Consider the following 23328-nt stretch of genomic DNA (forward strand, 5'->3'; position numbering starts at 1 on the left):
CGAGGAGTCACTTGCCAAGAAAACGGAGGCAAACAGACAGAGGAGGATAGCCAGGACGACAGACCAGAATCACACTTCCTTTGTGCTCAGTGTGGGATGGACTGCCATTCTCGGACTGGCCTCATCAGTCACACCAGACGCTGTACCAGAATTGACAACCAGAGCGCAACTCAATAGTCTCCCGAGACTGAAGGATGCTTACTACTACTGGAGTGAACGATATGGAAGAAAATGCAGAATAGAACCAGTGAAGATCAGGGGTGCCATAGACACAATCAGAGAACACTGTATAAACGTCAGAGGTCCGCGGTTGTTCAACATCCTCCCATCGAGCATAAGAAATATTGTGGGAACAACCGTGGACATCTTCAAGAGAAGACTAGATAGTTTTTTTCTATAGAGCCGGACCAACCTGGCTCTGGTGGGTATGTGGGCCTGCCGGGGCCGCTCCAAGCAACAGCTTGGTGCTTGGAGCTTTCACAAGCCAAGCTTTCACAAGTCAAGCCTGGCCTCGGGCCAGGCTTGGGGAGTAGAACAACTCCCAGAACCCCATCAAGCAGTACTTTGGGAGTAGACGAACTCCCGGAACCCCATCAAGCAATACCATATCATATTATTTTCTTCGTTAACGCGCACCATTATGTTTGGCAAGATGCACACTTCTCCTTTTTCTTCAGGGTAGTGGGTACCCTTCAGTTGAGTAGCGTACTTAAACAGAACACTACAGTTTCTTCCTTTCCACAAGTAGTATCTGTGGTTTAACAATACCTTACTGGTACTGGTGATCACTTGGTATGTGTTCCTATTGTCGGGGACAATAAGCCTGTTAGGCATATTGAGGACCCTCTAGTGGCCTTGTATTGGTTTTGAGGGTCAGTGTCTCCACGGTGTTGACAAGTTTTGGGCTCTTAACGTTGACAGAATTCTCTCAGAGTACTATTGCACCTTTGCTTTTCAACTGGGCTATTAGACACATCCTGCCATGCCTCCTGGTCGCATTTGGAGTTACTTTTCTGTTCGTATTTAGAATCAGTCCCTCTAATATTTTCCGAGTGTAAATTATTGTCTCTCCGCCTCCTGTGCTGTAGAAAATACAGATTTAAACATTTTAAATGGTTCCAATAATTTAGGCGTTTTATTGAGTATTCGGGCAGTAAAAGATCTTTGCGCGTTCTGCAGGTCAGCAGTTTTTCCAGCATTTAATGCGACTGTTGTGCAACAATATTCCATCTTAGAAATCACCACTGTCTTAAAACGTATCGTCATTGGTACGGCATCTCTTGAGGGAAAGGTTCTTGTTATCCAACCTCTCATTATTCTTCTACTTGTGTCAGCTACTTCTCTCCAATGCAAAATCAAGATAAAACAAACACATCCAGTATCGGGCCCCTGCGAAAGGGAGATGGAACTTTCACAGATGACAACAAAGAAAGAAGCGAAATACTGGAGAATCAGTATGACTGTTTTCAGCGAGCCACTAAACACACTAAAGATTGATAACCCAAATGGATTTTTCATGGATGTGATACCAAAATCAAATTATATATCAGATGTCACCCTATCCCCACTGGATTTTGAAGAAGACATAGATAAAATGTCTATGCACTCTGCACCAGGCCCTGATTCTTGGAACTCTCTATTCATCAAGAACTGTAAAAAAAAAAAAAAAAACTATCAGAGGCCCCTCCACATTCTTTGGAGACAGAGCCTAGATGCTGGCGTTATCCCTGACATAGTAAAAACAACAGAAATAGCACCACTCCATAAAGGAGGAAATAAGGCAGAGGCCAAAAAATTACAGACCGCTCTTGCCTATCAGAGTTGCTGGACCACTATGGCATGGCTTTAGATGCCATGGAAGACAAGCAGAACTTCTGAGTGTAAATTTATTATTTATTTAATACAGATTATTTACACAGATTTCGAAAAAGCCTTCGACAAATGTGACCATGGCGGGAGAGATGCATAATAATTTATACATGGACAATATTAGAGGTGGCTGGTCCCAAATCTCCTCCTGGTCTCAAATAACATTATTTGAGACCAGGAGGCATGGCAGGATGTGCAGAACACCAATATTGAAAAGCAGAGGTGCAATACGTACTCCGAGAGAGAACTCTATGAACATCAGAGACCCGAGACTGTTCAACACGCTTCCACTACAGTTGAACACTTCCACTACACATAAGGGACATAACTGGCCGACCCCTCGCAGTGTTCAATAGAGAACTTTATAATACCTCCAAATGGTATGTGATCAACCAGACTGTGATTCATACATCAGGCTGCGAGCAGCCACGTCCAACAGCTTGGTTGACCAGTCCAGCAACCAAGAGGCCTGGTCGAGGACAGGGCCGCGGCGACGCTAAACCCCGAAATCATGTCAAGGTAGCCTCAAGGTAGGGTGCTTAATTGGGCAGCAAGTTGAGCATGCGAGTTGTTTGTGATGAGTGTCTTGGTGGGGTATGCAGGCGTCAGGATGTCAAAAGGTACTATCTGCCAGGGTGGAAGGAAGTGCTGTACTCTTTCATCTGTATACATCGTGCAGTCCCATCATTTTAACACAAGTGGTAGTTCTTTGAATCCATTTAGACTCGCTGGTACCGTTACGTATGTGTTCTAACAGTTCAACTGACACAAGATTGCTTTTGTTATCACACAGAAGCTTTAGTCTCATCTTAAAAGAGGTTTCAAATATTCTATCTTGAATGCTGGGTACCTTACCTTGAGGTTACCGTGAGGTGCTTCCGGGGCTTAGCGTCCCCGCGGCCCGGTCGTCGACTAGGCCTCCTGGTTGCTGGACTGATCAACCAGGCTGTTGGACGCGGCTGCTCGCAGCCTGACGTATGAATCACAGCCTGGTTGATCAGGTATAGCAACCCGATCAACCGATCAGGTTGATCGGGTATATTTAATTCTTTCCTCATATTGAGAACTTTGGTGGTTATTGGACAGCCTTACCTTGAGGTGCTTCCGGGGCTTAGCGTCCCCGCGGCCCGGTCGTCGACCAGGCCTCCTGGTTGCCGGACTGATCAACCAGGCTGTTGGACGCGGCTGCTCGCAGCCTAACGTATGAGTCACAGCCTGGTTGATCAGGTATCCTCTGGAGGTGCTTATCCAGTTCTCTCTTGAACACTGTGAGGGGTCGGCCAGTTATGTCCCTTATGTGTAGTGGAAGCGTGTTGAACAGTCTCGGACCTCTGATGTTGATAGAGTTCTCTCTGAGTACCAGTTGCACCTCTGTTTTTCAACGGGGGTATTCCCCCGTTGAAGTATAATTCTGAGGGGTTCATCTTTCATTGAAACCTTCAGAATTATACTTGGTTGTCCCATAACCACCAAAGTTCTCAATATGCGGAAACAATTAAATATACCCAGCATAGCAGTAAATAGGTACCCGGGAGTTAAGCAACTGTTATGGAATTGCATCCTGGGGGAAGGTTAGTACTTCGATCTTGGTGGGGGGTTGGGGCCTCAAGATAAGCCTAAGGTGTGTGTGTTATCTAGAGTTTTTTTCAGGGATATTTCTGCGCGGGCCCTAAGCCTCTGGCTGGCCCACTTAAGTGTTGCTTGTTTCTGTTTTACTTGGGCGGAGTATGAGTATTTATGACTCGTATGGTCGCTTCAGTAAGATTTTGCCATATGTGCTTAACACCAACTTCTGCTCTGTTGAATCTAAGTTGAAATCTTAATGGGTTTGTAACTGTGCACTGTGTTAGATAATGTTCCAGTGGTCTGTTGTGGTTGTAACTGTGCACTGTGTTAGATAATGTTCCAGTGGTCTGTTGTGGCTGTAACTGTGCACTGTGTTAGATAATGTTCCAGTGGTCTGTTGTGGTTGTAACTGTGCACTGTGTTAGATAATGTTCCAGTGGTCTGTTGTGGCCGTAACTGTGCACTGAGTTAGATAATGTTCCAGTGGTCTGTTGTGGCTGTAACTGTGCACTGAGTTAGATAATGTTCCAGTGGTCTGTTGTGGCTGTAACTGTGCACTGTGTTAGATAATGTTCCAGTGGTCTGTTGTGGCTGTAACTGTGCACTGAGTTAGATAATGTTCCAGTGGTCTGTTGTGGCTGTAACTGTGCACTGAGTTAGATAATGTTCCAGTGGTCTGTTGTGGCTGTAACTGTGCACTGAGTTAGATAATGTTCCAGTGGTCTGTTGTGGCTGTAACTGTGCACTGTGTTAGATAATGTTCCAGTGGTCTGTTGTGGCTGTAACTGTGCACTGAGTTAGATAATGTTCCAGTGGTCTGTTGTGGCTGTAACTGTGCACTGAGTTAGATAATGTTCCAGTGGTCTGTTGTGGCTGTAACTGTGCACTGTGTTAGATAATGTTCCAGTGGTCTGTTGTGGCTGTAACTGTGCACTGAGTTAGATAATGTTCCAGTGGTCTGTTGTGGCTGTAACTGTGCACTGTGTTAGATAATGTTCCAGTGGTCTGTTGTGGCTGTAACTGTGCACTGAGTTAGATAATGTTCCAGTGGTCTGTTGTGGCTGTAACTGTGCACTGTGTTAGATAATGTTCCAGTGGTCTGTTGTGGCTGTAACTGTGCACTGAGTTAGATAATGTTCCAGTGGTCTGTTGTGGCTGTAACTGTGCACTGTGTTAGATAATGTTCCAGTGGTCTGTTGTGGCTGTAACTGTGCACTGAGTTAGATAATGTTCCAGTGGTCTGTTGTGGCTGTAACTGTGCACTGTGTTAGATAATGTTCCAGTGGTCTGTTGTGGCTGTAACTGTGCACTGTGTTAGATAATGTTCCAGTGGTCTGTTGTGGTTGTAACTGTGCACTGTGTTAGATAATGTTCCAGTGGTCTGTTGTGGCTGTAACTGTGCACTGTGTTAGATAATGTTCCAGTGGTCTGTTGTGGCTGTAACTGTGCACTGTGTTAGATAATGTTCCAGTGGTCTGTTGTGGCTGTAACTGTGCACTGAGTTAGATAATGTTCCAGTGGTCTGTTGTGGCTGTAACTGTGCACTGTGTTAGATAATGTTCCAGTGGTCTGTTGTGGCTGTAACTGTGCACTGTGTTAGATAATGTTCCAGTGGTCTGTTGTGGTTGTAACTGTGCACTGTGTTAGATAATGTTCCAGTGGTCTGTTGTGGTTGTAACTGTGCACTGAGTTAGATAATGTTCCAGTGGTCTGTTGTGGCTGTAACTGTGCACTGAGTTAGATAATGTTCCAGTGGTCTGTTGTGGCTGTAACTGTGCACTGTGTTAGATAATGTTCCAGTGGTGTGTGACATTTCTCCACAGTGCTGACATTTCCTCTCATCTTCCGGAACCTGTAAGCCTAGATCTATAGGTGACTGTACGTTATGGCATTTACGTTTAAGTCAATAGAAATATGGTTGCCTCTGTCCAATAATTTTTTGTGGCAACGATAGGTGCATTGTAAATGTAAATATTTTAGTATACCATAAAAAGAAATGTTTGTTTTCTGTGTGTTCTTAAATGCGACTGTACAATGATATCAACTTTGTTTTCTACGACGTGTTTTATTATCTCTTGTGTGCTTCCTTGTGTCCATCACGGCCTTATCTACCCATCTGGCTCATCTGGTGTCGTTATCTCCAAGATTACCCGCTGTGATCTTTTGTTCTCCCCGCCTCCCTCCCCTCCCCTCTCCCCTCCTCCTCCCTCCACATCATCTTCCGGCTCCCATGTTGGCCCTCCATATATTCTCTTCCTCCTCCCCTTTCATTAATTCCCAAATTCTTGCTACTGAAGACGACTCTGACAGGTTGAAAGCGCTTTGACATTACTCTCCTTTCATTGTGGCTTTTCAGCGCGCGCACATACAAATGCAAGAACAAATAGGTGAGTACACACATACTACACAGCCGTCAAGGCGCCTGACAGCTGAGTGGACAGCGCTCGGGTTTCGTAGTCCCAAGATTCCGGGTTTGATCCCCGGCGGAAGCGGAAACAAATGGGCGGAGTTTCTTTTACCCTGATGCATCTGTTCACCTACCTACCTTATGTAGCTTCCATGGATCAATGTCCCCGTGGCCCGGTCTCCGACCAGGCCTCCTAGTTGATGGACTAGTCAACCAGCAGTAAATAGGTACCTGGGAGTTAGACAGCTGCTGCGGGCTGCTTCCTGTGGATGTTTGTGTGCGCGCGTGTGTTAGAAATATATGTAGCAGATATAATAGAGGAAAATAGATTGGTTAGAAAGGCGGGGTCGAAGAGCTAAACGCTTGATTTGATTATTAAGTGGAAACGTCGTCGTCTCTTCACTGTCTAGTGTGTAGTTTGGTCAACACTTTACGGTGAATTATTCATTTAAGAGAAAATCATAACAACATGAATATCTGACAATGAGCATACAATTTAGATGGCTAATAGAAACTAATCATTCAAGGAATTTATACAGAAGATTTTCACCCTCAGCACTTGCAGTCAACACATTCTAAAGCTGCCCCGGATCACTCCTAGCACACAGCTCTTGCAACACAGCTCTGACGTCCATAGCACTCAAAATGACTGACAGCAACCCCTCACTTTGTGTCAGTAGTTCCATCAAAATTCCAGTTATCCAGCTGGGAGTCTCCCTCCCTGCATCAACCCACCTGCAGTAGACGCCCGCGTTTAGCCCATATCAACAAGGCCTCTCTGGTCGACAGTACTCGAGTACAAATTAGCAAATAGAGCACCAAGAAGCAGACTCATAGCGACGCCGTCTACTTGCTTACACATGCGCCCATCAAGGCTCAGGAAGGGTGGCTCTCTGGTACAAGCTTGGAGTAGGTTCCTAAGTGTGGCTTCTGGGACGTCAAGGGGAGTAATGATGAGTAATGTGTAATAGGAATAATGATGTCTGACGACCTAACGTTTAGGGAGCATAACCAATCAAATATTGCGTCAGCCAGAAATATGCTAAGATGGATTACGAGAACTTTCAAATCCAGGGATCCCATCACAATGGTTGTACTCTTCAAGTCACTTGTGTTGTCCCGTCTTGAGATTGCTGAAATAGAGGGAATACAGAGAACATATACGGCACGCATAGACGAGATAAAGCACCTAAATTATAGGGATCGTCTCAAAGCTCTCCAAATGTACTCACTAGAAAGAAGACCAGAGAGAGAGATTAAATAATATACACGTGGAAAATACTGGAGGGCCAAGTACCAAATCTACACAGTAAAATAACAACGTACTGGAGTGAACGATATGGAAGAAAATGCAGAATAGAACCAGTGAAGAGCAGAGGTGCCATAGGCACAATCAGAGAACACTGTATAAACATCAGAGGTCCACGGTTGTTCAACGTCCTCCCAGCGAGCATCAGAAATATTGCCGGAACAACCGTGGACATAAAGAGAAAACTGGATAATTTTCTCCAAAGAGTTCCGGACCAACTGGGCTGTGGTGGGTATGTGGGTTTGCGGGGCGCTCCAAGCAACAGCCTGGTGGACCAAACTCTCACAAGTCAGGAGTAGAACAACTCTAATTTGGTCACTAGTGTACGTTGAGTATAAGGACTGGCCTCTCACAACTGACATCACCACATCACATGCTGGTGATGAACGTGAGGATGACAGCAGGTACTAGTGACAGTGTTGCAACACCTCCCCGGAGCTGGTGGCTGAGCACACAGCACGCCGGACGCATGATCCTGTGGTCCCGGGTTCGATTCCCGGCGCCGGCAAGAAACAATGGGCAGAGTTTCTTTCACCCTGATGCCCCTGTTACCTAGCAGTAAATAGGTACCTGAGAGTTAGTCAGCTGTCACGGGCTGCTTCCTGGGGTGGTGTGGGGAAAAAATAGTAGTTAGTAACAGTTGAGAGGCGGGCCGAAAGAGCAGAGCTCAACCCCCGCAAGCACAACTAGGTGAATACAACTAGGTAAATACCTGGACCATTAGGTGTGAGGCAGCCCGCTACTCTTTACTTAATGTACTTGATCCTATTGTATTGATATCCTTGTTCCTATATTTGTTCTTGTATGTAAATTTTTATTTCGAGCATTCTATTGCGAACAATTTGATACTAAACGTAACGACGCAGCACGAAAATTGAAGTAAGAAAACTGAAGAGTATAAACATCGCTCGCCCTACCTTGGGGGTGTGCGGCGGCCCATCCGTCAGTAATTTGTATTGCCTCTGCTTTATTTCCTCCTTTATGGAGTGGTGCTATCACTGCTGTTTTTTAGTATATCAGGGATAACGCCAGTATACGTGGAACATACCTGGAGAGGGTTCTGGGAGTTCTTCTACTACAAACGATAACTCGGTCCAACAGGATGGAGCGGCCTGCAGGCACACATGTCTACCACAGCCTGGTTGGTCAGGCACTTCTTGCAAGAACTTATCCAAGTGCCTCTTGAATACATCCACCTTTGTTCCGGCAATATTTGTAATGCTTGCTGGGTGGGGTGTTGAACACCTGTGGACCTCTGATTGAGCCTATGGCACCTGTCTTCACTGGTTCTATTCTGAATTTCCTTCCGTATGTTTCGTTCCAGTATGTTGTTGTTCTACTGTGCAAATTTGAGACCTGTCCTTCAAGTATCTTCAATGTCAGGTCGTTAGATATCATAAATCCCAGATCATATATATTGATCAGACCACACACCACTAGAAGTTGAAGAGACGACGACGTTTCGGTCCGTCCTGGACCGTTCTCAAGTCAATTGTTTTGCTTTCTTTTATGTGTTGCCTTCCTTCTTTGATTGTATCTGACTGTTCTCTATTTAGGCTGTCTCCAAGGAATGTGAAGGGTCTGTGACTGTTTTTTTTTTTAGAGTTCTTGAAGAATATTAGGTTCCACGAATCAGGGCCTGGTGCAGAGTGCATAGGCATTCTGTCTATGGCTTCTTCAAAATCCAGTGTGGATAGGGTGACATCTGATATGATTAGATGTTGGCATCACATTCATGAAAAATTCATTTGATTTATCACTGTTCAGTGTGTTTAGTGACTCGCAGAAAACAGTGTCGTGTTGATTCCTCAGTAACTCGCTCATTTCTTTGTTGTCATCGGTGAACGTTCCATCTCCCTTATGCAGGGGCCCGATACTAGACGTGTTTTTTTTATCTTCATTTTGCATAGGAGAAAAAATATTTAGGATTTATCTCAATTTCATTGATGGCCTTTTGCTCTCTGTCTGTCCTGGATTTTGTATCGTGGGGGTGGATGGTGGGGATGAAACAGGGTGGACTACACTCGAGGTGCTTGTCTTCACCATAAAACTTTGTCACAACGTTTCGAAGCTTCAGATGGTTTCTTGTATGTCCAGTGATGATCATTTCCGGAAGGGCCGGCGTGGTTGGGGGTGGATGGGTAATCATGGTAGTCAAGAAGTGGCAGACGTACTTGTGGAGTAGGGAATTGTGGTGAGGCGGAAGGGGTGACCTCCAGGATCACTACTGGAACTGAACAGGAAATTAAGGAAGACGTACAAGTATTTCACCAAGGAGAGAGCGGTGGGTGTAATATGGGACGGGGTCCTGCCCAAGATACCCCCATAGGAAACTGGTGTTTTAATTACTTGCTCTACACTGATGCTGAAATGTTTATATCTGTGAAAAGGGAACTGAAGTACAGTTGAGGCTAATTATAATGGTACATTGTGTGCACTGTGGGTACACGTCCAGGGCGAAGGCCCTTAGTCGCCCGTGTCCATTACATGGGTTTAATTAACCAGGAACAATGATTGAAGATGTGGGCACAAGTGAAGGGTGTCGCGTGGTAGTCATTATGGCGGTGTTAGCCGGGCCTGTGGCGAAGCTCAGCCAGCCTCGGGGACTGTGGCGAAGCTCTGCCAGCCTCGGGGACTGTGGCGAAGCTCTGCCAGCCCCGGGGCTGTGGTGAAGCTCTGCCAGCCCCGGGGCTGTGGTGAAGCTCTGCCAGCCCCGGGGCTGTGGTGAAGCTCTGCCATCCCCGGGGCTGTGGTGAAGCTCTGCCAGCCCCGGGGACTGTGGCGAAGCTCTGCCAGCCCCGGGGCTGTGGCGAAGCTCTGCCAGCCCCGGGGCTGTGGTGAAGCTCTGCCAGCCCCGGGGCTGTGGTGAAGCTCTGCCAGCCCCGGGGCTGTGGTGAAGCTCAGCCAGCCCCGGGACTGTGGTGAAGCTCTGCCAGCCCCGGGACTGTGGTGAAGCTCAGCCAGCCCCGGGACTGTGGTGAAGCTCAGCCAGCCCCGGGACTGTGGTGAAGCTCAGCCAGCCCCGGGACTGTGGTGAAGCTCAGCCAGCCCCGGGACTGTGGTGAAGCTCAGCCAGCCCCGGGACTGTGGTGAAGCTCAGCCAGCCCCGGGACTGTGGTGAAGCTCAGCCAGCCCCGGGACTGTGGTGAAGCTCTGCCAGCCCCGGGACTGTGGTGAAGCTCTGCCAGCCCCGGGACTGTGGTGAAGCTCAGCCAGCCCCGGGACTGTGGTGAAGCTCAGCCAGCCCCGGGACTGTGGTGAAGCTCAGCCAGCCCCGGGACTGTGGTGAAGCTCAGCCAGCCCCGGGACTGTGGTGAAGCTCAGCCAGCCCCGGGACTGTGGTGAAGCTCAGCCAGCCCCGGGACTGTGGTGAAGCTCAGCCAGCCCCGGGACTGTGGTGAAGCTCAGCCAGCCCCGGGACTGTGGTGAAGCTCAGCCAGCCCCGGAACTGTGGTGAAGCTCAGCCAGCCCCGGGACTGTGGTGAAGCTCAGCCAGCCCCGGGACTGTGGTGAAGCTCTGCCAGCCCCGGGACTGTGGTGAAGCTCAGCCAGCCCCGGGACTGTGGTGAAGCTCAGCCAGCCCCGGGACTGTGGTGAAGCTCAGCCAGCCCCGGGACTGTGGTGAAGCTCAGCCAGCCCCGGGACTGTGGTGAAGCTCAGCCAGCCCCGGGACTGTGGTGAAGCTCAGCCAGCCCCGGGACTGTGGTGAAGCTCTGCCAGCCCCGGGACTGTGGTGAAGCTCTGCCAGCCCCGGGACTGTGGTGAAGCTCTGCCAGCCCCGGGACTGTGGTGAAGCTCTGCCAGCCCCGGGACTGTGGTGAAGCTCTGCCAGCCCCGGGACTGTGGTGAAGCTCTGCCAGCCCCGGGACTGTGGTGAAGCTCTGCCAGCCCCGGGACTGTGGTGAAGCTCAGCCAGCCCCGGGACTGTGGTGAAGCTCTGCCAGCCCCGGGACTGTGGTGAAGCTCAGCCAGCCCCGGGACTGTGGTGAAGCTCAGCCAGCCCCGGGACTGTGGTGAAGCTCAGCCAGCCCCGGGACTGTGGTGAAGCTCAGCCAGCCCCGGGACTGTGGTGAAGCTCAGCCAGCCCCGGGACTGTGGTGAAGCTCAGCCAGCCCCGGGACTGTGGTGAAGCTCAGCCAGCCCCGGGACTGTGGTGAAGCTCAGCCAGCCCCGGGACTGTGGTGAAGCTCAGCCAGCCCCGGGACTGTGGTGAAGCTCAGCCAGCCCCGGGACTGTGGTGAAGCTCAGCCAGCCCCGGGACTGTGGTGAAGCTCAGCCAGCCCCGGGACTGTGGTGAAGCTCAGCCAGCCCCGGGACTGTGGTGGAGCTCAGCCAGCCCCGGGACTGTGGTGGAGCTCAGCCAGCCCCGGGACTGTGGTGGAGCTCTGCCAGCCCCGGGACTGTGGTGGAGCTCTGCCAGCCCCGGGACTGTGGTGAAGCTCTGCCAGCCCCGGGACTGTGGTGAAGCTCTGCCAGCCCCGGGACTGTGGTGAAGCTCTGCCAGCCCCGGGACTGTGGTGAAGCTCTGCCAGCCCCGGGACTGTGGTGAAGCTCAGCCAGCCTCGGGACTGTGGTGAAGCTCTGCCAGCCCCGGGACTGTGGTGAAGCTCTGCCAGCCCCGGGACTGTGGTGAAGCTCAGCCAGCCTCGGGACTGTGGTGAAGCTCAGCCAGCCCCGGGACTGTGGTGAAGCTCAGCCAGCCCCGGGACTGTGGTGAAGCTCAGCCAGCCCCGGGACTGTGGTGAAGCTCAGCCAGCCTCGGGACTGTGGTGAAGCTCAGCCAGCCTCGGGACTGTGGTGAAGCTCAGCCAGCCCCGGGACTGTGGCGGAGCTCTGGCCCCAAGGGCGTCTTAAAGACAATCGTCCTGGGTTACCTTGTTGAGGGTTCGGAGGATCAGTATCCCCGCGGCCCGGTCTCTTGACACACAAGTACAGCATATACGCACTTGAAGCTTCAAGTGTGTCTTAAGACACTGGTGAAGACATGTAAAGAGATGCTGATACATTTGGCAATTACACATCAAATTAAACATGAGGGGCATGCGGGGAAAGTTGACGCGGTAACGTGAAGATGTGGCGAGGCCTCTGGAGGTGGGTAGAGGGAGACGGTGCGCGGGAAAAGTTGTGGCATATGGCAGTGTCCCTTCTCTCCCCTCTCCGTGTTAAAGCTGTAAGAGAGACGCTGGTGTGTGTCACGGAGTAGTGTAGCCTGGTTAACTAATTACGCTTCTCATAGCATACAATCGTATTGTGGTTAGCATTATATTAACCTTCTTGTTCCGGGGGACAGTGCCCCACGACCCGGTCTTTGACAGAGTATCCTAGTTGGCGGTCTTCTCGTCCACCTCGTGTAGCTTTCGGGGATCAGCGGTCTCCAACTGGGAGACCGGGTGAACTAACCGGAAACTCCCTGATTGAACGCGGCTGCTCGCAACCTGTCATATGAATCACAGCCTGGTTGATCAGGTATTCTTTGAATGTGTTTATCGAGTTGTCTCTTGAACACTGTGAGAGGCCGGCCAGTTATGCTCCTTACCTGTAGCGGGAGACACAGAAAGACACATCTTTCATAGAGCAGATGCACAAAATAGAGAACATCCTTGATAACCTAGCAAACCCAGCTTCAGATATTATCATCTTTGAAGATTTCAATTTACTGAGTCTAAGATGGAGAACGGCAAACACAAATATCATAGCAGGGAATGACCCGGGAAATAACCAACCACAGGTCAGAGAACTTTTGAGATTGTAACAAATTCTCGCAAAATCAACAGATTACAGAACCAACTAGGAACGAAAACACACTAGACTTGTTATTCACAAACAATGATGAACTAATCAGAGACATCACAATCTCAGATACTGTACTACATACTCGGACCATAAGCTCATTGAAGTGCGAACTAGCATAAATAACGGTAGTAGGTCTAAGAGACCCAACAAGCGAGGAGGAGTATTCAATCAATTCAATTTCAACAATAAGAGGATCGACTGGGAAAAAATAAATGTAGACCTTGCAACCATTCAATGGGATACGGTCTTAAGCGACAAAACTCCCACACAGGGAATAGGTCAACTGACAGCTGAAGCTTACAAGGTCTGCATGAAGCACGCGCCTGTGAGGAGGGGCAGAAAGAGGACCACTCTAGAAAGAGAATGCAGACGACTGTACAGGAGAAGGAGAAAAATAACGGAAATGCTTCGGCAGACACAACTATCAGAAGAAAAAAAAATAAATCTAAGCAGGGAGATCGAAGAAATGACCACTCCATTACGCAGGAAAGCGGAGGATTTTCTGAGGGTGAAGAAAGACATTTGCACAGCACGATCTGCAGGCGCTGTGCAACTCTGTAGGATGACAAAGTTAATTCCCCAAATTAGAAATCTTTCATATGAAGAAAGATTAACAAAGCTTAAATTGCATTCACTGGAAAGGCGAAGAGTTAGAGGTGACATGATAGAGGTTTACAAGTGGATAAATGGACATAACAAAGGGGATATTAATAGGGTATTAAAAGTATCAACACAAGACAGAACACGTAACAATGGGTATAAATTGGATAAGTTTAGATTTAAGAGTAAATACTGGTTCGGTAACAGGGTTGCTGATTTGTGGATCAAATTACCGCGTAACGTGATAGAGGTGGGGTCTCTCGATTGTTTCAAACGTGGGTTGGACATGTATATGAGTGGGATTGGGTGGTTATAAATAGGAGCTGCCTTGTGTGGGTCATAAGAACATAAGAACAAAGGTAACTGCAGAAGGCCTATTGGCCCATACGAGGCAGCACCTATCTATAACCACCCAATCCCACTCATATACTTGTCCAACCCGCGCTTGAAACAATCGAGGGACCCCACCTCCACCACGTTACGCGGCAATTGGTTCCACAAATCAACAACCCTGTTACTGAACCAGTATTTACCCAAGTCTTTCCTAAATCTAAACTTATCCAATTTATACCCATTGTTTCGTGTTCTGTCTTGTGTTGATATTTTTAATACCCTATTAATATCCCCCTGTTATGTCCATTCATCCACTTGTAAACCTCTATTATGTCACCCCTAACTTTTCGCCTTTCCAGTGAATGCAACTTAAGCTTTGTTAATCTTTCTTCATATGAAAGATTTCTAATTTGGGGAATTAACTTAGTCATCCTACGTTGGACACGTTCAAGTGAATTTATATCCATTCTATAATACGGCGACCAAAACTGAACTGCATAATCTAAATAGGGCCTAACCAGAGCAAGATATAGCTTAAGAACCACACCAGGTGTCTTGTTACTAACACTTCGATTAATAAATCCCAGTGTCCTATTCGCCTTATTACGAACATTCATGCATTGATCCTTTTGTTTTAAATTCTTGCTAATCATAACTCCCAGATCCCTTTCGCAATCCGACTTCTCAATCCGACTTCTCAATCTCAACACCATCTAGCTCGTATCTTGTAACTTTTATCATCATTACCTAGCCTCAGAACTTTACATTTATCAGCATTAAACTGCATTTGCCAATCCTTTGATCATTTCAAAACCCTAAAAACCCTAAAAAAAGGTCAATAGGCCTTCTGCAGTTGCCTTTGTTCTTATGTATAGTGGAGACAATTATATAATGAGAATATTCACTGGAAAGGCGAAGAGTTAGGGGTGACATGATAGCGGTTTAGAAGTGGATGAATGGACATAACAAGGGGGGATATTAATAGGGTATTACTAGTATCAACACAAGACAGAACACGAAACAATGGGTATAAATTGGATAGAGTAAAATTTGTTACAATTCTAATGTCATTACCAGATCCATTACACAGACAGTAGACATTTCATAGTTATAAAGCTTATTCTGAATTTTTTTGTTAAAAGAGGCCTGAATTTAATAACAGTGCTTGAAATTTTGGTCTTGGTGAAGTTTGGTAAGGGTTTTGTCATATTTAGTATTTTATACTTTTTATGCATTTTTTCTGGATGAACTATTTCAAAGTACTGTACAGTACAGTGATAATGCAGGCATATAAAAAGTAAAGTTATAAACTAATTTTTGTAATCAGAATTCACTGGCTTAGTATTCATGTTATGATTTGACATTAATTATTTAATATGCAGGCCTATATTTTTAAAAATACAGTAATTGACAACCTTATCGGTGAACTACATTTAACAGTAAAAAAAAAATAATATAAAAACATATCTTGCTTGTAACCCAGGCACTGACTTTTCTTTTTGAGATCATGTTTAGCACTTAATATTTACTTAATGGTTATTCATATAATACGCTGTGATGTTATACTAGTATATACAGTATATTGTCTTTTTTGCAAAATACATATTTAATGGCAATTAGAGATTCACAAGGATTTTTAATTATCATTAGACCGAAGAAAGGTCCTCTGGAGAGAACGAAGAATTTAGCAGTCTTTAGCTGCTCTGAGATTTAACGCTCAGCTGTGTTTACTTATTTAGTAACTACAGCCATAATATCTTGCTATGATAATTTGTATTTGTCTCTTCATAAAATGCATAATTATTCATAGAGGCACATGGAGGATTTATATTCAACTTTAACCTGCAGAATTTTAATGGGGGAAGAAATGCATTGTGTAGTTGAGAAAACACGACTTATGTATGGTTTATGTAAAGTTGGGAGTGCTTCCGAGGTCTTGTGGTGGGAAGTTATGTTTTAGGAAGATTTGTGTTTGTAAATAGTTTGTTGAATCACTGCATTACTGCCGAGAAGTGTGATAAGAAGGAAAAGTTTCCTAAGGACCGGCATAATTTCTTCTTGAATCTGGCCCCAGAATTATGGTGTGGTGATAATCAATTTTAAATTTAAAGTGAAAGAGATATCACAGGCATTTAACAATTGTTAAATAGGTGCCAGTGGTAGGGAGTGGTAGGGGGGTTTGAAGTACAGTACAATAGGGTGGTGGTAGGATCACCCTTATGTCCTTCCTGCTGATGCCCACCTTCCCACCTCACATGATAATACTTTTGTGTTTAAAATAGTAGAACTTTTTTGCTCATTAGTTCTATTAAAAATAATTATTATTTATACAGCAAGTGAAAATAGTGCTTAAACTGTAGGTTATGATAGTTCCTACAATGAAAATGGCATTTAAATAGTGGGAGTAATTATATCACTACTAATAATTGCAATGAAGATGATGCCACAATAGGGAAGGTTGTATTCATGGCAGCAGAGATGTTCATTAATGGAGATAATGCCTTTGCATCAGAAATATATGATAATCAAAAAGGTATAAGGCTAGGCCTACCTTTTTCATCTGACCACAGTACAGTTGACTAATATTTAATTCATCATTTCAGAATGGGTTGAACGCTCTTCACCTGGCAAGCAAGGAAGGCCATGTAAATGTTGTGAGGGAGCTCTTACAGCGTGGTGCCAATGTTGATGCTGCCACCAAGAAGGGCAATACTGCATTACATATTGCATCCCTTGGTAAGATTGACGGCAGTGTGTACTGACTCATATGATGGTGTAAGAAGGGTTGAATATATACATACTGAAATAGATTAAATACATGTTGTATGGTATTGATGGATTTAAGAGGGTCGAGTGTTGATTTATCAACTCATGTCTGCTAATTGCATCTCTACGTTTTAGTAAGACTATTTAAATGCATTCAACTATGTGTCTGTTTTTTTTCCCCCGTGGTGGGTAATTTCTAGATGCAAAGTTAAAACAAACTCTAACAACATAGGACATGTATTTATTATAATAATATCTATCATATCTATTTTCAGTTCATATAATTGTAAGTTTTTTATATGTTCTCCAATACAGAAAGGGTTGAGTCTTTCCATTGATTCATGTTAAGCGTTACACTGTAATTAAATTTCAAGAAATGGGAGCCGAGTTTTAAAGAATGTCTTGGCTGTAGCATAAAATTGTCTAATTCAAAAAAATAGTTTGTTTATAAAAAACAAAATTAAGATGATGGTCTTAAGTGAATGTTTAAAAAAGAAAGATATACATAATGGATACTGTAGATACATAAACTTGGCTACAGCAGGCTTTGGAATGTTTGCACAAACCAAATCTCAGGAAGGTTGACAAGCTTTGCCAAGAGTTGTAATTTTTTTACTCTTTAATTGATCTTACTACAAATTTTTAGTTGCCTTAAGAATAAGACATGCAAATATACTCAGGGAAAGAATTTGTCTATGATTTGGATGTGTAAATTTGAATGATTCAATGATATTAATAATGGAAGTTAGTATCACATAACTTCATCCTTTTTATGTCACATACTTACATCCATCAGAATGATGTATTGTTTTGTGTGTGTTTCAGCTGGTCAGGAGGAGATTGTGAAAGTGCTTGTGCAACACCAGGCACTGGTGAACATTCAGTCCCAGAATGGATTCACTCCACTCTACATGGCTGCACAGGAGAACCACGACTCGGTTGTGCGATTCCTGTTGGCCAACAATGCTAACCAGAGCCTTGCTACAGAGGTAAGGGCTAGCAATATGGGGAAACACATTGAAAGTTGCAATATCACTATGTTAGTCATAATTCTTTTCAATGAAATTATTGCTCAAATCATTAGGGTCAGTTGGTTGAGTTGAAGGAATATGTTTTGATTATTGTTGCATTATTACATTAGAAATAAGACAAAACTGTAATTGGCTCAAAATATTTTTATAGTACTGTATTTGTGTTGATAGTTTTATAATGTGTGTTTAATCTTAATTGGAAATATATTGCCAGTATAATTGCAAATATTTAATAATTTACATATCCTTGTTATTCTTTATTCATAACAAGACCCCCTTATTGTAATCACCGTTCCTTTTACTTGCCTTACCTATAATTTGATGTTAGGAGTAAAGCTTTTCAAGCACAGGGTATTACGCTCGCTTGTTAACATGCTTATTGAGTTGAGCACATTATTTATACAGTATATATATTCACATTGAATTTAGCTTTTAGAAGTCATGGTTTAACTTGCATAACTATAGTTTATAATGTACTGACATAATGTTAAGAATGGATGTGGGGGATTTCCTTTATTCTGTACTAAACCATTCACATAAAGGTTTCACATATTATAAATTAATTCCCATCTTGGAAGAATTTGGTTATAGCCCTCTAGTTTCCACAACCTCTTCTGTTCTGCTTCATACAACACCAAGTGATGTGATAAACTAGTACAGTATTCTGTAAATACCTACTACCAGCTTCTGCCAGCCACAAATGCTACAATGTTGTTAAGTGATGAATGATAGATATATGAAGTACAATTTTGGGGGCGAAGAGTAACACCAATCACAAGAACTGTGATTAGCCCATCTCTGTGCCAAGTTTCCTTGCACCACATGGAGGGATTTTTTATATTGCAATATTTTCTTTTTAGACCATTTGGCCAAGACAGTCTCTCATGACAGGATGTGCTGGTCTAGTTCACCTAGTCTATTACCACAATTTAACTTGATTTTCTCATACATTTATGTTAGTCCATTCCCATGTTACTTTATTTACTCCAAATAATTTGTATTCTTTCTTCTAGCTTTGATTTACAGTATTTAACACCTTTAGCCTCTCTTCATACCTCTTGTTTCTCAGTTCTGGAAGCCGTTTAGTTTCATGATTTTGCACCGTGTCCAGTTTATTGATGTGCTTCTAGAGAGATGAGCACCAAAGGTCGTGAACAATTTCTTTAGTATTTTGTCATTCATGTATTTAAAAGTGAAATCTGAAGTTGGAAAACATAGCATAGGCTCTTTGCACAATGCTCTTTATGTAGTCCTTAGGTGACAGTTTCTATTCTGCTTGATACCTGCTTGATGGGGCTCTGGGAATTCTTCTACTCCCCAAGCCTAGCCCGAGGCCAGCTTGATTTGTGAGAGCATGGTCCAACAGGCTGTTGCTTGGAGTGGCTTGCAGGCCCACATATCCACCACAGCCGGGATGGTCCAGCACCTCTTGAAGAAAACTATCTAGTTTTCTCTTGATGTCCACGGTTGTTTTGGCAATGGCAATATTTGTTATAGTTGCTGGGGGATGTTGAACAACCATGGACCTCTGATGTTTATACAGTGTTCTGATTGTGCTTATGGCACCTCTGCTCTTCACTGGTTCTATTCTGCATTTTCTTCCATATCATTCACTTCAGTAAGTTGTTATTTTATTGTGTAGATTTGGGACCTGGCTCTCCAGGGTCTTCCATGTGTATTTCTTTAGCAGAGTTTTTTAAAGCCTTTTCACATAATTTGTATGTTGTGAGTAATCTATTTTCTCCTATTCCACATTCCATAAACTTGCATTTATCCACATCAAATTCCATCAGCCAAGTGTTGCTCCATACACTTTTGTTAAGGTCATCTTGAAGAGCATGGCAATTATCTAAGTTTCTTATGTTCTAGTAGCTTGGCAACATCAGCAAACATGTTCATATAGCTTGGTGGTTCTTCTGGTAGATCATTCATATAGACAGTGAACATTACTGGCACTAGAACTGAACCTGATGATATCCCGCTTGTAAAATTTATCCACTCTGATATATTGCCTCTGATTATCACCCTCATTTTTCTCTCGGAAAATTTTTCAACCATGTCAGAAGCCTCCCTGTCACCCCTCCAGTATATTACTGTTTCTAGAACAACCATGTATGTGGGACTCTGTTAAAAACCTTTTTTAGATCCAGATAAATGCAGTCAACCCATCTCTCTTTCCTGTAAAATTTCTGTGGCGCTATCATAGAGCCACACCACTATGTACTCTTTTTATTCTCGGAAATTCGTGCCGATTCTCTGAAAATTTAATATTGTACAAATATACATTGTAACTGTTCATTTAGTGTCTTACACATTATTTCCTTTTCTTTCTCTGGGAATCTGTTCTCCATTTTCAACCTCTGGATCTTATCCTTTATCTGCAATTTAATTTTAATAAATTTATAGAATAGGCCTGGTTTTGTTTTACACTTGTCCATTATTTTTTCTCAAACCTTCTTTCTGCCTCTCTTCATTTCATATAGTTGTTTCTTGCTTGTTTGTATTGCTGGCAATACAGAACTCATATTTTCTCGTATCATATTTAACACCTTTAGAACCCATATTTTTATATGGGTTCTATACTGAACCCATATTTTTTTTTGTCTAGTTTTCTTTGGTCCTCTTGCGATTTCTGTTGAACTAATCCTGTTTTCTGATTCTGCATCTCTGTTTTGGTATAAATTTGTTTGTGCTTTCATTATATATATCACAAAATGTGGCATATATCTCATTTACTTTATTGCCTAACAGCAAGTCTCCAATCAAATTTATTAATAAATTTGCTAAGTTCCCCCATAGTGTCCTCTCCTAAAATCAAGCTTTTCAACTGTTCCATATTACCCATTTGTGTGTTTACTTTCCAAGCTGTGTTTATGCATATTAATAAGTGGCAGGTGTTGGTCCCAGTTTGTTTAAATTTCATCTAGTCCATGGCTCCTGATTCTCTTGTGGTTTCAAATATTTAGAAAGCTGAGTGACTGTTGTGTTTAGTGCAGCGGACAACATAGTTGCTTCGAAATGAAAATACTGTATCACTGAATTGATTCCAGTACAGAATGAGATGTTTGGTAATATTTTCTCACACCTTATGGCTATTTATTACCCTAGTAGTAAATAGTTTCCTGGGAGTTAAGGGATTGTTGCGGGTTGCATACTAGGAAACGTAACTCGTTTGCCTAGGGGTATCTAGATACACCAGATAGATTTCTTGCTTTCTTGTAAGATGAGGAGTTAGGAATGACATGATTGTAGTATCTAAATTAGTAAAAATGTATAATAAAGGAGATGTAAATTAGAATTTAAATATATTAAAACAAAATTGAACTCGAAACATTTCATATACAGTACAGTATATTTGACAAGCTTAGATTTAAAGACCTGGGTTAACACTATCGGTAATTTTGGACCGGACTTGCGTCCATTATTTTTCTCCCGAGTCCTAACTTTGGACCGGACTTGCGTCCACTACAAACAATATTTGCATAAAATTCATTTTTTATCCAATCGACCTCGGGATAGTATCAAAATAAGCGCCTTTAGATTGCGCACAATTTGATACCAAAATGAAAGATATAACATGAAACTTGATGTCCGAACACTTGAAAGATTATAAATAGGCTTTTGGTCAAAATATTAAAATATTTGTTAAAATTCTATTTATTGTCCTATTATCTTGGGACTAGTTTTAAATTGCGCGCCTGCCCGGTGAGCAATAGTGTTAATATTGTTTTGAAAAAAAAAGGATTGTTGGTTTATGGCATAAATTAAAGAGTAACATAATAGATGTGGGAGTGCTGGATTGTTTCAATGAATGAGTTTGGGTGAACCTGGTCCTCAGACTGGTTTGAGGAATAGAACAACTCCCAGAACCTACTCCAGGTATAATTAGGAGCTGCTTTGTATTGGCCAACAGTCCTTATGCAGTGTTCTTAATTTTTATAATATGGTGTTATGGCAGTGGGAAATGGAGGGAGAAAATATTGTACACTTTTACCTATGAATGTTTGAATGTGTTTTTTATCTTTTATGTAATATATACAAGTTCCTGATATACCACTGCATACTACAAAAATATATTTTAATGACTTATTTACATATATTTCTTATGTTTATTCCTAGGATGGGTTTACCCCATTGGCAGTTGCCCTGCAGCAGGGACATGACAAAGTTGTAGCAGTTCTGCTGGAAAACGACACAAGAGGCAAGGTGCGCCTCCCTGCTCTTCACATTGCTGCTAAAAAGGATGACACAAAAGCTGCTGCACTGCTTCTTCACACTGACCACAACCCAGATGTCACCTCCAAGTCGGGGTTTACACCACTACATATTGCTGCTCACTATGGCAACGAAAACATTGCAAACCTCTTAATTCAGCGTGGGGCTGATGTCAACTACATTGCCAAGGTTGGTCAGATAGTGTAGTTCTGTGTATTACTTATAAATTTTAAGAGAGTGGAGTCCTAATTATCTGTACTTACTGGTGTTGGACCTTCTTGGTGCAACTTGACTTCGTCTTTTCATCATCATTCTGAAACATTTGTTATAACTGATAATGTACATTTTAAAATCTGTTTAAAAAGTATAAGTTTCTTCTTCCTAAATGACAATTAAAAATCTGGATTACTGTATATAAGAAAAAATTAAATAGAAATTGCATATATTTACTTTGATTTGCAAAATTACATTTAGTTAAAATCACTTCCTTAAATTTGGCCTTCAAGTTAGCCCCTATTTTTACATTTTCTTTTTTTGTGTATAATTTCTTGAAGACTTTAATAAATATTGGCAATTGAGGATATTTATTTATTTATTGGCGATTGGCAATTTTGCTATATGTATAATAGCAAGAATAATATTTTTGAACTGTTGAATATTTTTTATTATCGGTGAAACAAAGGAAATTAAATCAAAATAATGTAAGAAGGTCATAAGTATAACATTTGGACTCCAGCTGGATCAAGTTTTCCTTGAACACAGGAACTTGTAGAACTTTACTGCACAGTTTAATGATAGGTAAACTTCAGTAAACTTCTTTATTTAAAGTTGTTTTAACTACAGTACCTTAAGAATAACCAATTTATTTAACTGCATTGTTCGTACCTTTATTTGTTGATTGTATATTAAGACAAATTCAAATGAGTATGAAATTAATTCAAGTTATTTTATCAACAGCACCAAATCACACCGCTTCATGTTGCATCCAAATGGGGTAAAGGAAATATGGTATCGCTGTTGATAGACAAAGGAGCTAACTACGAAGCCAAGACCAGGGATGGGCTTACACCTCTTCACTGTGCTGCAAGATCAGGACATGAGACTGTTGTTGATATGCTGCTAGAAAAGGGTGCTCCAATTACGAGTAAAACCAAAGTGAGTAGTTTAATTATAAATATAAATTTATATGCTTGTATACATAAATTTGGTAATACAGTACCAAAAAGCAATTTCTATGAATATTTTTGCAAAGCTATAATTTATTTAAAAAATTTCAACCCCCTATTAGTTTTAAGTGACATGTTATACCTGCCTGTTTGTGTCATGACATGCTGCATCCTAGGAATCCTTATCCCAAGTGTCCACGTGTGGTTGAAACAGACCTAGTTAGGATTTTGAGGTTGCAGATGAGATGCAGCATAGAAGTGATATTTATATAT

The 23328-nt window shown here is 43.2% G+C and overlaps 1 protein-coding gene across 29 annotated transcripts in view; it reads left to right on the forward strand.

The window, feature by feature from the left end:
- LOC123756928 (ankyrin-2) overlaps nucleotides 1-23328 on the forward strand; it is a 982618-nt gene that overhangs the window by 617104 nt on the left and 342186 nt on the right. For all 29 annotated transcript variants that reach the window (XM_069329388.1, XM_069329393.1, XM_069329412.1 and 26 more), the window contains 4 exons: nucleotides 16481-16613; nucleotides 17469-17632; nucleotides 21794-22078; nucleotides 22847-23044. In XM_069329388.1, the coding sequence (XP_069185489.1) occupies nucleotides 16481-16613; nucleotides 17469-17632; nucleotides 21794-22078; nucleotides 22847-23044 (780 nt within the window). The remainder of the gene's footprint in view (nucleotides 1-16480; nucleotides 16614-17468; nucleotides 17633-21793; nucleotides 22079-22846; nucleotides 23045-23328) is intronic.

The sequence above is a fragment of the Procambarus clarkii genome, chromosome 22, assembly GCF_040958095.1.
Source record: "Procambarus clarkii isolate CNS0578487 chromosome 22, FALCON_Pclarkii_2.0, whole genome shotgun sequence".
Lineage (NCBI taxonomy): Eukaryota > Metazoa > Arthropoda > Malacostraca > Decapoda > Cambaridae > Procambarus > Procambarus clarkii.